Below are 15468 nucleotides of genomic sequence, written 5' to 3'. Positions count from 1 at the left end.
AGTCACTTAATTACCAGTAGAAGGTCAAGACAATTCTTGGGGATTTGAAGCCGGGTTGCTGCTGCAACCCCCAGACCCACTGTTTTCTAGTGGAAAGTCAGCGGGGTTCCACAGCACGTGGGGGTTCTGGGACAAGTAGCCCTTGGCAAAGAGCTCAGATGCCATGCCACCCTCTAGCGCTGAAGGATTCTGGACACCTGCACGCCCTGGTATCCTGAGATCCATTCCTTCAACAGAAGTCTCTGCAGGGCCCGCAGGTTCCCTCTCCCCGGCCTGGGCACACAGGTTCGGAGCGCCCGCGGAGAGCAGGGCGCAGGGCGCAGTGGTTGGCGTGCACAGAGGCACAGGCCGTTCCGGAAGCGGACAGTGTCAGAGGTTCTGGCGCGAGAGGCGAGAGGGAGAGGCCGAGTCCCCAGCCTCTGGGGAGCGGCGTGGCCCCAGGGCCGAGGGTGGAGCTTTCCTAGCCGGGAAAGGGCTGGGCCCAGCCTACACGTGAGGGCAGGAGGGAGCGACCGCCCGCGCTCCCCTGAGAAGGCTGGGAGTCGCACACTGCGGGCAGGATTCCCGGAACCCCGCTGTGACTCAGAGCCGCGGATTTACTGGGTACCCCAGATGTATTCCCAGAACCCACTCCGGAATTGCAGAGCCTCGGGACCTTTCACGTCCGAGCTGAGTTTTCTCTGAACTCCAGGTTTCCGGAACGAGACGTCCAACTGGTCTCCGGGATCCCGGAGATCCCTGGATCCACCGCCCGGGGTTCCGAGCTCGGAAATCCCACCTCCCCCCCACCACACACACACACACCGCATGGCGGGACCCTGTGCCCGGGCCGGTGCCGTGGAGCGCGCGGGCAGCTGCTGGCAGGACCCGCTGGCTGAGGCGCTGAGTCCCGGCCGACCGGTCTCGGTGGCCCCCGGCCGGGGCTGCGCGCGGAGTCGGCCGCTCAGTGTGGTGTACGTGCTGACCCGGGAGCCCGGGCCCGGGCCGGAGGCCGGGGCGGGAGCCGAGGCGGAGCCGCTGCCCCTGCGCTGCCTGCGCGAGGCCTGCGCGCTGCTCCCGGGGACGCGGCCGGCGCCGCAGCTGCGCAGCCTGCCCTTCGGGACCCTGGCGCTGGGCGACACCGCGGCGCTCGACTCCTTCTACAACGCGGGTGAGCGCCGGGGGCGGGGCTCCCGGGCCGGGAGGAGCTCGGTGCGGGTCCGGGTCTAGGGCCGTGAGCTGAGCCGAGGCGATAAGGCTGCGACCCTTCGGGAACGCAGGGCGTCCGGACGTGGCGAGGCTCGGGATGATGCTTAAGCATCCAGACCCGGCTCCGGGCTTCAGGAGTTTCAGCCCGCGTGGGTCAGAGCCCGCAGCCAGGGGGCGGGGCTTGTGCCTGGGGCGGGGCTTGCCACCCTGGGGGCGGGGCCGATCTGAGGCTCTCCCAGTCCGCTTGGGCTCTGGAACTTGCTTTCTAGATGATCTCACGCCTGGACCTCCCTCCTTTTTTTTTTTAATCCAACCCCCGCCCACGCCCGAATGGTCTCAGGCCAGCCTAAACTGACCTGGGACTCACTCTGTAATCCCAGGCTAGCCTCGAACTCACAGTGATTATCAGCCTCCAGAATGCTGGGATTAAATGTGCGCGCCACTGTGCCCGGCTCTTTCTTTCTTTTTGTTTTTCCCTCCTCCTTTTTAGTTTTTCTTTTTCTCTTTCAAGGTAGGGTATCACTATAGCCCAGGCTGGCCTCGAATTTAGGACAATCCTACCTCTGCCTCCCGACTAAAGGCCTGCGCCGCCACGCCCAGCTCCACACCCGGCTCTTATGGGCGAAAAGTGGGAGAGGACCTTGAACTAAGGATAGCGGGGCTGAGGTTGAAGGGTTCTAGCGTTACATCCAAGGATCGGGCTAGAGAGGCGGAAAGGGAAGCACGGGAAACCTTTGGGACTGGATTCAGGGCTAGGGAATTTAGCTTTGGAGACGTAGCAACCAATGGGCGGGGTAGAGGAGGGGCTGGAGGCGGGACAGGGTGACCTGAGATGGGACTATCTGTAGGCTATTCTTGCGCAGGTCACTTCTCCCTCCCACCAAGCCGGATGCCCTGCCCCTGAACTTTATGTGTTTATCTAGGAGTCAGGGAACCATGTTTCCTGAGCGCACCCGAAATTGCAGCCTAGAAATGATGGCGCTCTGGACCATGAGAACACAAAAGTGACGTATGGATGCACAAATCTTGCAGTCCCTGTCACACAAAGTCACGGTGACATAATGTCTTAATACGCTGGTGGTGCAGGTAGCTTTCAAGAGACTGGGTTGAAGACCGTAGGGAGGGGATGTATATGTGTGCAGAATTCCCTCAGTCTTATACAGCCTGGAAGGACTCTCATATGGAGCACAGCCTTACACCGCTCCTGTAACTCCCAGGTCCTCAGTGGGAGGAGGGTCCTGGGCCAGTGAGTTCAAGCCATCTTAGGCAACGTCACAGACAATACCATGAGCATGCTGGGGAACCTTACAAGGGGAAAACAGGTCCGGAACAAAATTACAGCTGGTTAGGCTTCCAGGCCAGGCAGTTGGAGCTGGCGTGTATCCCAGGCTCCTTCCCCAGCAACCTAGGTGTCAGGACTCAGGCCTGTCTCTTTGCACCTGCAGATGTGGTGGTGCTGGAGGTGAGCAGCTCCCTGGCCCAGCCCTCCCTGTTCTACCACCTTGGCGTGCGCGAGAGCTTCAGCATGACTAACAACGTGCTCCTCTGCTCTCAGGCAGAGCTCCCTGGCCTGCAGGCCCTGCGCGTAAGTGGCGGGGGCGGGGCGCTGTTGAGGATGTAGGATTGGAATGGGACTTTCCCACAGTGTCAGTATCTGATCATCTGCCTCTTGCAGGAGGATGTTTTCCAGAAGAACTCGGTGAGCAGAACCCACCCCTCGGTCCAGTGTGCACTTTGTCTTCTGCTCTGATCTCATCTCTGCTCGGTTATCTCTGACCTTCTTCCTATGGTACTGTGACATCCATGTGGTCCTCTATTCCCTCAAGCCTCCCTTCACAAAGTGTGACCCTTTCCTGCTATTCTTTTTTTGTAAAAAAAAATATTTTATTTATTTATTCACGTGTGTGTATGTGTATGAGAGAGAGAGGAAGAGGAAGAGGCAGATATATAGAGAGAATGGGCACCCCAGAGCCTCCAGCCATTGCAAACAAACTCCAAATGCATGTGTCACCTTGTGCATCTGGCTTACGTGGGTGCTGGGGAATTGAACCTGGATCCTTAGGCTTTGCAAGCAAGTACCTTCACCACTAGGGAATCTCTCCAGCCCCCTTTCCTGCTATTCTAATCCTCACTAATACTGACCTCTGACCCCTTCCTGCACCTCTCCAATCCTGTGGTGACTTCTGACCTCCACTGATTCCTCCCTTCTTCCCACCAGGACTGCGTTGGCAGCTACACTTTGATTCCCTACGTGGTGACAGCCACTGGTCGGGTGCTATGTGGCGACGCAGGCCTCCTGAGGGGCATGGCTGATGGGCTAGTGCAGGCTGGGGTAGGCACTGAGGCCTTGCTTACTCCCCTGGTAGGCCGTCTTGCCCGCCTGCTGGAGGCAACACCCACAGACTCTTGGTAATGGGGTCACAGGGAGGAGGCACCAGGAGGAGGAGGCTGGTGAGGGGACAGTGGACTGGGGCTTAGGGACCAGCTCATCATTCTCTCCCTCCTCTTGGCCTGGGCATCAGTGGATATTTCCGGGAGACCATTCGGCAGGATATCCGGCAGGCCCGGGAGCGCTTCAGTGGGCATCAGCTGCGGCAGGAGCTGGCTCGCCTGCAGCGGAGACTGGACAGCGTGGAGCTGCTGAGCCCTGACATCATCATGAACCTGCTGCTGTCCTACCGAGACGTGCAGGTGTGCGGTGTTCAGAGAGGCTGTCACACAGGAAGTGTAGGCAGGAGGGTGAGGGTTTCAAAGTCATTCCTGGCTACATATTGAATTAATTTGAGGCTAGCCTTGGCTACATGAGACCTTGTCTCAACCCCTCCTTCATTCTCAAAATAGTACTAATAAATAAAAAAAGAAGTTGCATGTGATGGGCATTTGCTTTTAGACAAACCCAAGTTCAGCTCCTGTCTGCCCCTTGCTCACTGGTGGCTTTGAGCAAACTGCCTGACATCTCTAAGTCATAGGGGATGATGATGTCAGGGCCTCCCAGGGCAGTATTGAGGTTGGAAACTCCGCATGGGGTGCGTAGTGGGTTCTCTGTGGGAGGTGTGGTCTGCAAACCCGCGAGGCCTGAGCAATGTATGCAGAGTCTAGGAGCATGTCAGCAATGGGAAAGGACCCAGCTGTGGACTCTCCTCGCCAGTGCTTAGTGTTCCCTCATGCAGGACTACTCGGCCATCATTGAGCTCGTAGAAACGCTGCAAGCCTTGCCCACTTGTGACGTAGCCGAGCAGCACAATGTCCGCTTCCACTACACATTTGCTCTGAACCGGTGAGTGGCAGGACAGTTGTATCAGACTCACATGGGATCTCTTTGGCTTGGACCTCTGCCATGTGATACCATTGCCGTCTGGAATCACTGCCCTTAGAGAATTGGTTGACCTGGGTACTGATGTCAAGAAGACCCTGTTGTTCTGGGTTAGTGCTGCCTGGTGGGGAAAGGAAGAATACTGACCCTAATGTAGTCATGCTTGTCCAAGGTCACTGCTCCTTAGAGTTACTGTAGCTGGGAATCGCTTCCACCACCGGGATCACTACCCCTAAAAAGGTCACTACTGGCCAAGGTCAATATCATTTGGGGGTTATGATTGCCAGGGCCTCTGGTGTGTTCATAATCTAAGGGCCCCTAGGTTGGGTAGGCCAGAGTCATCAGGCAATTTCCTCAGACCATTTTCTCCTCTTTAGAAGGAATAGGCCGGGGGACCGGGAGAAGGCACTGGCTGTGTTACTGCCCCTGGTCCAGTTTGAGGGCCCTGTGGCACCAGATCTGTACTGCATGTGTGGCCGTGTCTACAAAGACATGTTCTTCAGCTCGGGTTTCCAAGATGCTGGGCCCTTGAAACAGGCCTATCACTGGTAATGGGAACAAGAGAGCGGGTCGAGGGCCTAGTGGATGGGAGGAGGGACAAGGCTGTGGGCATCCATCCGTGCCTCCCTCCCCAACCAACCCCAGGTACCGGAAGGCCTTTGACGTGGAGCCCAGCCTCCACTCAGGCATCAATGCGGCTGTGCTCCTCATTGCGGCTGGACAGCAATTTGAAGATTCTGAGGAGCTCCAGCTGATAGGTGAGCCCAGCTCCTAGCCCAGTACACATGCACCACCCTTCTCCACCACAGTGGTCCAGAGTAGCCTGTAGAGAAGGAAGGGAGAGAAGCCATCCCCTCCAGGAGCTAGGGCTGACTCATCCCTTTTTTGCCTACACCCACAACAGGGGGTACATACCTGCTATTGAGCCCGCAACTGTTCCCATACAATACACACTGAATTCTACATCTACTTGAGCCCAATCCCTCACCTGTGCAGGCTTCGACTGCCACTTGAGGTCTTGCCACACTGATCTTTTAAAGATTGTTTGTACTTCTTTTTTTAAAAAATTATTTATTTATTTATTTGAGAGAGAGAGAGGAAGAATGGGCATGCCAGGGCCTCCAGCCTCTGCAAACAAACTCCAGACTTGTGAGCCCCCTTGTTCATCTGGTTAATGTGGGTCCTGGGGAATCAAACCTGGGTCCTTTGGCTTTGCAGGCAAGCACCTTACCACTAAGTCATCTCTCCAGCCCCAATTTTTTGTACTTCTTTGTGTGTGCGTGTGCACGTGCACTCTGTGTGTATGTGTGTGAATGCATGTGTGTGGGTGCACTTGCATGTTTGTGCATATGAGTGTCTGGAGGCCAGGGGTCAATGTAAGGTGTCATCTCCAGTTACTTTCCACCTTATTCTTTTTTTTTTAAGTTTGAAAAAATACTTTATTTTTCTTTATTTATTTGAGATAGAGAGAGAAATAGGCATGGAGAGAGAGAGAGACAGAGTGTGTGTGCCAGGGCCTCTAGCCACTGCAGATGAACTCCAGATGTGCGCGCCCCTTTGTGCATCTGGCTTATGTGGGTCCTGGGAATCAAACCTGGATCCTTTGGCTTTGCAGACAAGTGCCTTAACTACTAAGCTATCTCTCCAGTCTTTTCTTTTTTTTTCCCTAGTCTTTTGAGGTAGGGTTCCTGGAATTCACTATGTAGTCTCAGGGTGGCCTGAACTCACAGCAATCCTCCTACCTCTGCTTCCCTATCCACCTTATTCTTATTTATTTACTTATGTATTTTGCATTTTTTTGAGGTATAGTCTTGCTCTAGCCCAGGCTGACTTGGAATTAACTTTGTAGTCTCAGGCTGACCTTGAATTATTGGCAATCCTCCTACCTCTGCCTTCTGAATGTGGGGAGTAAAGTCATGAACCACCACACCTGGCTATTTTATTTGTATTATTTTATTTTTCTACCTGGAACTTACTTTGTAGTCTCAGGATGACCTCAAGCTCACAGTGATCCTCCTGCTTCTGCTTTCCAAGTGCTGAGATTAAAGCAATGAGCCACTGTACCCAGCCACTTTATTTTTTGAGATAGGGTCTCTCACTCACCAATCAGTCTAGTCCCAAGGAGTCTCCTGTTTTCACCTCCCCAGTGCTGGCATTACAAGCAAACACCACCACACCTAATATTTTTACATGCTTACTGGAAATCCAAACCCAAATTCTTTTATTTTTTAATTTTTTTTAAGGTAGGGTCTCCCTCTAATCCAGGCTGACCTGGAATTCAGTATGTAGTCTCAAGGTAGCCTTGAACTCATGGTTATCCACCTATTTTTGCCTCCCAAATGCTGGGATTAAAGGTGTGTGCACCATGCCCAGCCCAAGCTCAAGTCCTCATGCCTGTGCAGCAAGCACTCTGTCATCTCTCTAGCCCCACACACCAGTCTTTTGGCTCATGTCTATGTTCATAACCACACTCGTGCCCACATGAGCAGTGTGGTCTATGCTTAGTCTTTACCCACCCCTATACCCACACTTGCTGGAGCCCATGCCCCTCTCTCCAGGCATGAAGCTGGGCTGCCTGCTGGCCCGCAAAGGCTGCGTGGAGAAGATGCAGTATTACTGGGATGTAGGTTTCTACCTGGGAGCTCAGATCCTTGCCAATGACCCCACCCAGGTCGTGCTGGCCGCTGAGCAGCTGTACAAGCTCAACGCCCCCATCTGGTAGGTGGCTCCTTCTTCATTCCTGCACCCCATATCCACTGGTATTCCTGAGCCATGATCCCACCACTTTGAGATCCATGCCCACTGCACGCAATACCCACATTCTGGCTGCACCAGCCCCGCAGTGCTAGCTGGTGCCAGGGCTGAGGAGGAGGCTGTGCCTGCAGGTACCTGGTGTCGGTGATGGAAACCTTCCTGCTCTACCAACACTTCAGACCCACGCCAGAGCCCTCCGGAGGACCCCTGCTGCGAGCTCACTTCTGGCTCCACTTTTTACTACAGTCCTGTCAGCCTTTCAAGTCAGCTTCTCCCCACCGGGACCAGTGCCTGGTGAGGCACGTGGGCATGGGCGACCTGGGAAAGAGGGTCTGACCCATTCGGATCCACCGAACCCTTCCCTGTACTGCCCAAAGGTTCTGATCCTGGAGATGAATAAAGTGCTGCTGCCGGCGAGGCTGGAGCTGCAGGGAACAGACCCCGTGAGCGCCGTGACCCTCAGCTTGCTGGAGCCAGACACCCAGGTGCACTTCCGCTGAGACCCCTCGCCCACTGCTAGGCACCTCCTCCTTGGGAGCCTTTCTTCCAGTCCCAGCAACCTCCATCCCCCCACCACTTTATTCTTGCAGGATGATCCATCCAGCTGGACCTTCCCAGTGGCCAGCATCTGCGGGATCAGGTGAGACGAGGGGCCCATGGCCATGGCCAGCAGTGGCACTACCAGGCCTGGCCCCTCACTGGTCTCTCCATCCTTTCCAGTGCCTCCAAACTGGACGAGCGCTGCTGCTTCCTGTACGCGCTGCCCCCGGCCCAGGACGCCCAGCTGTGCTTCCCCAGCATAGAGCGCTGCCAGTGGTGCGCTCAGCCTTTCCGGGTTGGGTTGGGATGTTGGGGTTGAGGGAGTGAAGAAAAGGAAGGGATGACGTTCCTCAGGGATTCCCAGGGGGACGGCTGGGGTCCAACATACCCCTTCCTGCCTCTAGCCGGTCTGACCACCCCTGCCCCTCAGGTTTTGCAGCCTGATCCAGGCCTTGGTGACGAATCCAGATTCCTCCGCGCCCATGGAAGAGGCTGAGGGCGTAAGGGAGGTGCTGGAGGTGAGGACCCGCGGGATGGGGGCAGGGAAGGGGTTGTACAAAGGGACAAGAAATCTGCTGAGCCCCAGCACCCCCTGCTCCCCTGCAGTTTGATTACGAATACTCAGAGACTGGTGAGCGGCTGGTGCTGGGCAAGGGCACGTATGGAGTGGTGTACGCCGGCCGTGATCGGCACACGAGGGTGCGCATTGCCATCAAGGAGATCCCCGAGCGAGACAGCAGGTTCGGCCACAGCCACGGGGCCCACACGGGACTGTTGGGAGGGACCGGGAGTTGAGCAGCTCCTACAGGATGGGTGGGGCTTTAGGAGCTAAAAGATAGGTGTCAAGTGGTTGGGGAGCCTGGAAAATCTCTGCCCCTTGGACTGTGGCCTGGGCCCTGTGAGCCTGGCAGCAGAGTGCGGGAGGCCTGTAGATGGGGAATTTAGGTGTGGAAGGTTGGAGAGGGGCTTGTGGGAGGGGCATATCCTAGGGCCTTGGTCTGTTGGTGCAGAATGAGGGAGAGGCGAGCAATGAATGCTCAAATCTAGCCTATTCCTGATTCTCCTCTACCTCCCCAGGTTCTCTCAGCCCCTACACGAAGAGATCGCTCTCCACAAACGCCTACGCCACAAGAACATCGTGCGCTACCTGGGCTCAGCCAGCCAGGGAGGCTACCTCAAGATCTTCATGGAAGAAGTGCCTGGAGGTACCACAGCCCTGCGTGGGAGGGGAGTGAAACCCGGGGTGTGAGGAATAGGAATGGAGCCAAGCAGGGGTGGAGAGCCCCAGGGGGGAATGAACTCTACTTGTGGGTGTTGTGGCCCAGAATTAGCTGAGAGTGGGTTTTGTGATGGAGTGGGGGGTCATGGGCATAGGTGCGCCTGGACCTTGAGCAGAGGGATGTAGGTAGAGTGAGTATCAATCATGAACTTGGACTGTTTCCGCCCAGGCAGCCTGTCCTCCTTGCTTCGGTCAGTGTGGGGACCCCTCAAGGACAACGAGAGTACTATTAGTTTCTACACCCGTCAGATCCTACAGGGACTCAGCTATCTGCACGAGAACCGAATTGTGCACCGGGACATCAAGGTTCGACCCGGGGCTGCTCCGCCTGGCCTGCTAGGGTAGGGGAGACAAGGTCCCAGACAGAATCTGGCAATTTAGAATAAAAGGGTGGGGCATTCATTAAGGAGGTTCCTTTAAGAAGAAAAGTTCAGCTTCTAAGCCAGATCAGACTCCAGAGAGGACATATACGTGGGATAGCAGGAGGCGTTGTTAGATGCTGGTGGGGTCCTGGGATGAGGGTACAGATCTGCGCCAGGGGCTGGCCCAGTGTCCACAAAACACAATGTCCACTCCACTAGGGGGACAATGTACTAATCAACACCTTCAGCGGGCTGCTCAAGATTTCGGACTTTGGTACCTCCAAGCGGCTGGCAGGCATCACACCCTGCACAGAGACCTTCACCGGTAACAGTTTCTGTGGGGGTGTTGAAAGGGGATGCAAAAGAACACTTGGAGTCTTCTGAGAAATGAGATTTCTCCTAAGCATGGGGTTACAGTCTAATAAGGGATAGAGCCCAGGACAGGTGATTGGGCCAAAGGTAAAGTGACACAATCTAGAATTGGAGCTTGGGTAGTTGATGAACCTGAGTTTAGCACCTAAAATGGAGCCCAGCAGTGCTAATGCAAGCCGAGATGTGTGCTGGGAGCTGAAGTGAGTGGCAGAATCCTGGGGGCTGACATTACGTCAGATACGTGTGGGTGATGCCATCCAGCCTAGCACAAAGGATGGAAGTTTAGCAGGGGATGGAGCCTAGGGTGGATGAAGAAACTCAAGATAGGTGTCTGAGGCTGGAGAGATGGTTTGGTGGTTAAGGCACTTGCCTGCAAAGTCTAAGGACCTGAGTTTGATTCCCCAATATCCACGTAAAGCCAGGTGCACAAGGTGGCACATACATCTGGATTTTGTTTGTAGGGGCAGGAGGCCCTGGCATGTCCATTCTCTTTCTCTGTCTTTTTCTCCCTCTTTATCTCTGTCTGTAATAAATAATTTTGTTTTGTTTTGTTTTTTTGAGATAGGGTCTTGCTCTAGCCCAGGTTGACCTGGAATTCAGTCTGTAGTCTCAGGGTAGCCTCGAACTCATGGTGATCCTCCTACCTCTGCCTCCCTAGTGCTGGGATTAAAGGCATGTGCCACCACACGCCTGGCTTAGTAAATAAAATATTTAAGCCGGGCGTGGTGGTGCATGCCTTTAATTAAAGATAGATGACTAAACCCTGAGAATTCCAGGTCAGCCTGGACTAGAGTGAGACCCTACCTCAAAAAACCACACACACACAAAGATAGATGTCTGATGACTAGGTAATGGAACTGCTTGGGATGAAAGTTTGCTGCAGGTGCAGGTGGCCAGAGTGGGATGGGTGCCCCCAGTTCTGTAGTAAATCCTGAATAGGCATTGTTTCTCCTGCTTTTGTTCTAGGGACTCTACAGTACATGGCCCCAGAAATCATTGACCAGGGCCCAAGAGGATACGGGAAGGCAGCTGACATCTGGTCATTGGGCTGCACAGTGATTGAGATGGCCACCGGTCGCCCACCCTTCCATGAGCTAGGGAATCCACAGGCCGCCATGTTTCAGGTGAGACCCTCTGGGATGTGGACTATGAAGGCTGGGTGGTACTAGATAGAGCCTTGAACACCTCTAATCTTGACTCTTTTTTTTTTAATCTTTTTTTTTTAATTTATTTATTTGAGAGCGACAGACACAGAGAGAAAGACAGATAGAGGGAGAGAGAGAGAGAATGGGCGTGCCAGGGCTTCCAGCCTCTGCAAACGAACTCCAGACACGTGCGCCCCTTGTGCATCTGGCTAACGTGGGACCTGGGGAACCGAGCCTCGAACCGGGATCCTTAGGCTTCACAGGCATGCGCTTAACCGCTAAGCCATCTCTCCAGCCCTTGACTCTTTTTTTAATGTTTTTATTTATTCCCTTATTTGAAAGAGAGAGAGAGAATGGGTATGCCAAGACCTCTAGCCACTGCAAATGAACCCTAGAGGCATATGTCACCATGTGAATCTGGCTTACATGGGTACTGAAGAATCAAACCTGGGTGCTTAGACTTCACAGGCAAGTGTCTTATCTGCTAAGCCATCTCTCCAGCCCTAATCTTGACTCTTAATTGTCCCCCTTTCTCAGGTGGGCATGTACAAGGTGCACCCACCAATGCCCAGTTCTCTGTCAGCTGAGGCCCAGGCCTTCCTCCTCCGAACTTTTGAGCCAGACCCTAGACTCCGAGCCAGCGCCCAAGAGCTGCTGGAAGACCCCTTCCTGCAGCCGGGAAGGAGGAGCCGTAGCCCGGGCTCTCCTCGTCGTGCTCCCAGACCCTCAGGTGCCATGGGGGTGAAGGCAGTGACTACAGTGGTGGGCAGGGGAGCTGCAGAAGTGAGAGGACTGACATCTCGTCCCTCCTCAGATGCTCCTTCAGCTGGTCCCACCCCTTCAGCTGACTCAGCCACCCAGTCCCAGACGTTTCCGCGGCCTCAGACACCCTCTCAGCACCCACTCAGTCCCCCGAAACGCTGCCTCAGTTATGGAGATACCAGCCAGCTTCGGTGAGAACTTAGGAATTTTGGGTTTTGTCTTTATTATTCCCTCCAGAAAAATCCCTTCTTGTGAACCTGGACACTTAGACTACATACAAGGGTGGTATTTGTCGCCTCCTGTCCTATCCCAGACATGCTAACTTGTATTTACCCCCAGATGGGTTTAATGCCATTACTGCTGAGAGGTAGGCATAAAAAGAGGCAGGATTTAAACCCTGCAGCACACGTGGCTGCATGGTGTTGTACGCTCTCCATCAGCTGTTTCCCACTGTGCCCAGGGTGCCCGAGGAGCCCGGGGCCGAGGAGCCCACGTCCCCAGAGGAGAGTTCAGGGCTGAGCCTCCTGCACCTGGAGAGCGAGCGCCGGGCCATGCTGGCCGAGGTGCTGGAGCAGGAGCTGCCGGTGCTGGCCGAGCATCTTCGCCTGGAGCAGGAACAGGTGGGCGGCCCGCCCCAGCGCCCCCTGGTGGTTGAGCCTGAAGGAGGTCCGATGGTCTCTCCACGCGCACTAGCATCTCTTGGCTTGAGTTGCCGCAAGCACCCTGCTAAGGACCCCTCTCTCCTTTCTCAGGGTTCTCCTCTCGGAAGGAATTATGTGGAACAGCTGCTTCGCTGCCTGGGGGCACACATCCACACTCCCAACCGCCGGCGGCTGGCCCAGGAGCTGCGGGCACTGCAAACGCACCTGCGGGCCCAGGGCCTTGGGCCTGCGCTTCTGAATGGGCCGCTCTTCGCCTTTCCAGCGGCGGTGAGCCAGCGTCGTCGCGGTCAGGGCTGCCCAGCAGCAGAGAGTGAGCTCGTTGCGAAGACTTGGTGTTCCAGGATCCGGCACGTCTGCCCGGTCCTAACGTCCCAGCCCCACTTTTGACCCCAAACCTCTCTTGCCTTGGAGTAGAAGACGTTCTAGGCCTTTCCAATTCAAGCCCCACCTCTGCTTGAGGTTCAGCTGTCTCAGCCTCTCCCGTCTTCCCTCCCTTCCACTGCAGGTGAAGCAGATCCTCCGCAGGCGCCAGATCCGCCCACACTGGATGTTCGTGCTGGACTCGCTGCTCAGCCGCTCAGTGCGGGCAGCGCTAGCTGTGCTGGACGCGGGTAGGCGGAGGCTGGAGCCCGCCAGCCAGCCTGGGGCAGTGTGGGCCTGGGGTGTGGGGGGATGTGACAACACAAAGTGAGGTCTGTAGGCGGGCAGGCGCCTCACTGGCTTCCTTTGGCAACTGCCTAGGGCCTCTTGTGCCCCACCCTAAACTCCCTTGCCCTCTGGTAGTGCCAAATGAGTATCTTGTCCAGCCTGAAGTCACTCTACTTGGATTGGCAGAAGTGGAGAAGAAGGTGGTCTCACCAAGATCGGAGGAGGGCAGTAAAGAAGAGGAGTCCCAGCAGAAGCAACAGGAGAGGCAGGTTCTACCGAACCCACCAGAACCCGAGCAGGGGCCTCCTCCTCTCATAGTGCAGCTGAGTCTCTTGAGAGCAGAGACGGACAGGTAAAACCCTTCCAAATAGCCTCGGCAATCTGTGGGCTTCAACCCACTGGATGCTCGATTCCACCCCTCTGCTCTCCAACAGGCTTCGGGATGTCCTGGCGGAGAAGGAACGTGAGTACCAGACGCTGGTACACCAGGCGTTAGGACGGATCAATGTGGAAGCCATGTCCTATGTCCTGGCCTCAGAGCCCCCAGGTGAGCAGACCTGGCTGGGGGACTCTAGTGGCCAGTGTGAGGCAGGCAACCTCCAGAAGGAGACACCTTTAGGCTCATCATCTGACTTCTTGACAGCCGCTCTCCCAAAGGACCAGAGCCTGGTGCAGTGGCTACAGGAACTAAGTGTGGACCCAGCCACCATCCAAACGGTGAGTGAGCAGCAGCATGCTGGCTATCCGGAACTCCCACCATCCAAAGGCTCCTGCTCTGTCCTTTCGGCTTTTCTTACTTTTCCCCCACTGCAGAGACTAAAGAGCCCTTAGTATGCCTCTCCAGCGTACAGATGGAAAAACGGGCTCAAAAGGGGCGTGATCCGCCGTAGCATTGTGGTAGAAGGGAGGCAGTGCCTGAGTTGCTGTGTGTGCCTCTCTGTGATTGTCTTTCCCTGTTTTTGTGGGTGTTTGTCCACCATCAGCTGCTCAACCACAGCTTCACCCTCCATGCCTTGCTCACCTGTGCCACTCGAGATGACCTCCTGTACAGTCGCATCAGGTACAGCCCAGGCCCTCCAGGGATGAGCCATGCATATGGCCACATGCTGGCCAGATCCTGACCACCTGTTGTGGGCATACCTAATTCCTCCCTGGAAAACACAGGGGTACCAGGATCCCTGTGGACAGTGGGACACTGGGCAGACAGTGGTTACTGGACAGAGTCACATTGAGCCCACTATCCCCAGGGGAGGGATGGTATGCCGAATCTGGAGAGCCATCTTAGCACATCGAGGAGGATCCACCGCAGTTACCCAGGGAACCCGACAGGCTGAATGAGGGCACACCCATGGCTGGATGAACCGAGAAGACACAGGCAGCTTCTGACACACCTGCCCTGGGACCCAGGGGCAACTGCAGGGGCTCAGGCCTATCTCCAGTGGGCAGGGTTAACTACAGAGGCACCGAAGCACACTACACATGACCAAAGACTATTAAAAAGAACACTTTTTTTTCTTTGGTTTTTCGAGGTAGGGTTTTACTCTAGCCCAAACTGACCGGGTAATCACTATGTAGTCTCAGGGTGGCCTTGAACTCATGGTGATCCTCCTACCTCTGCCTCCTGAGTGCTAGGATTAAAGGTGTGCATCACCATACCCAACTAAAAAGAACACTTTTGCTGAGCAGGGTGGCACCCACCTTTAATCCCAGCACTTGGGAGACAGAGGTAGGTGGATCACTGTGAGGTCAAGGCCACTCTGAGATTACATAATGAACTGCAGAATTTCAGGACAGCCTGGGCCAGAGAGAGAGACCCCCAGCTCAACAAACCAAAAACACGTTTGCTGGGTGGGTTGGTGCACGCCTTTAAATCCTAGCACTTGGGAGGCAGAGGTAGGAGGATCACTAATCACTATGAGGCTAGTCAGGGGACTACAGAATGAGTTCCAAATCAGCTTGGGTTAGAGGGAGACCCTACCTTGAAAAACCAAAAAAAGAAAAAAACCTTTTTGTGCTGGGAAGATGGTTGAGCAGTCAAAGGTGTTTGCTTGCTTGCTTGCTTGCTTGCTTGTCAAGCCTGCCATCCAGAGTTCAATTTCCAAGCTGCTCATGTAAGCCAGACACAAAAAGTACAAGCATCTGGTGTCTGTTTGCACAGAGGCAAGAGGCCCTGGTGCATACACACACACACACACACACACACACACACTCACACACAAACACATGTGCCAATAAATACTTTTTTAAAGAAAGAACACTTCTGTGCCTGTTTCTGTCTTGGCAACTTCAGTGGTGTGTCAGGGTGGGCAAGAAGCAGCTCCTCAAGGTCTCCATGTCTGAATGACCCTTTCCACTCCCCTGGCTCTTTCTTACCACCCTGTCCACAGCCCTGCTCAACAAACAGCAGCTCTCACTGACATTAAACAGCTTTTATTGACTCCAC

General features: G+C 55.0%; 1 protein-coding gene across 1 annotated transcript; it reads left to right on the top strand.

The window, feature by feature from the left end:
* The first annotated feature begins 807 nt into the window (after positions 1-807).
* Map3k6 (mitogen-activated protein kinase kinase kinase 6) lies at positions 808-14713 on the top strand. The gene is made up of 29 exons (XM_004671231.2): positions 808-1150; positions 2634-2773; positions 2864-2887; positions 3407-3597; positions 3711-3879; positions 4359-4465; positions 4879-5049; positions 5147-5259; positions 7060-7219; positions 7387-7549; positions 7633-7740; positions 7846-7895; positions 7976-8071; positions 8226-8313; positions 8402-8535; positions 8873-9000; positions 9244-9380; positions 9656-9761; positions 10775-10932; positions 11491-11683; positions 11768-11906; positions 12176-12335; positions 12468-12644; positions 12883-12988; positions 13212-13377; positions 13460-13572; positions 13669-13742; positions 14009-14085; positions 14273-14713. Exons 1-29 carry the CDS (start codon positions 808-810, stop codon positions 14361-14363), a joined length of 3882 nt encoding a protein of 1293 aa, XP_004671288.2. The 3' UTR covers positions 14364-14713.
* The last annotated feature ends 755 nt before the right edge of the window (positions 14714-15468 follow it).

The sequence above is a fragment of the Jaculus jaculus genome, chromosome 5, assembly GCF_020740685.1.
Source record: "Jaculus jaculus isolate mJacJac1 chromosome 5, mJacJac1.mat.Y.cur, whole genome shotgun sequence".
Taxonomy (NCBI): Eukaryota; Metazoa; Chordata; class Mammalia; order Rodentia; family Dipodidae; genus Jaculus; species Jaculus jaculus.
This window is presented reverse-complemented; position numbering and strand designations above follow the sequence as displayed.

Coding starts and splice junctions, on each gene's coding strand:
- Map3k6 (XM_004671231.2), top strand. CDS start 808: ATGGCGGGACCCTGTGCCCGGGCCGGTGCCGTGGAGCGCGCGGGCAGC. Junction 8,536..8,872: donor ATCCCCGAGCGAGACAGCAG/GTTCGGCCACAG, acceptor CTACCTCCCCAG/GTTCTCTCAGCCCCTACACG. Junction 12,645..12,882: donor TCTTCGCCTTTCCAGCGGCG/GTGAGCCAGCGT, acceptor CTTCCACTGCAG/GTGAAGCAGATCCTCCGCAG.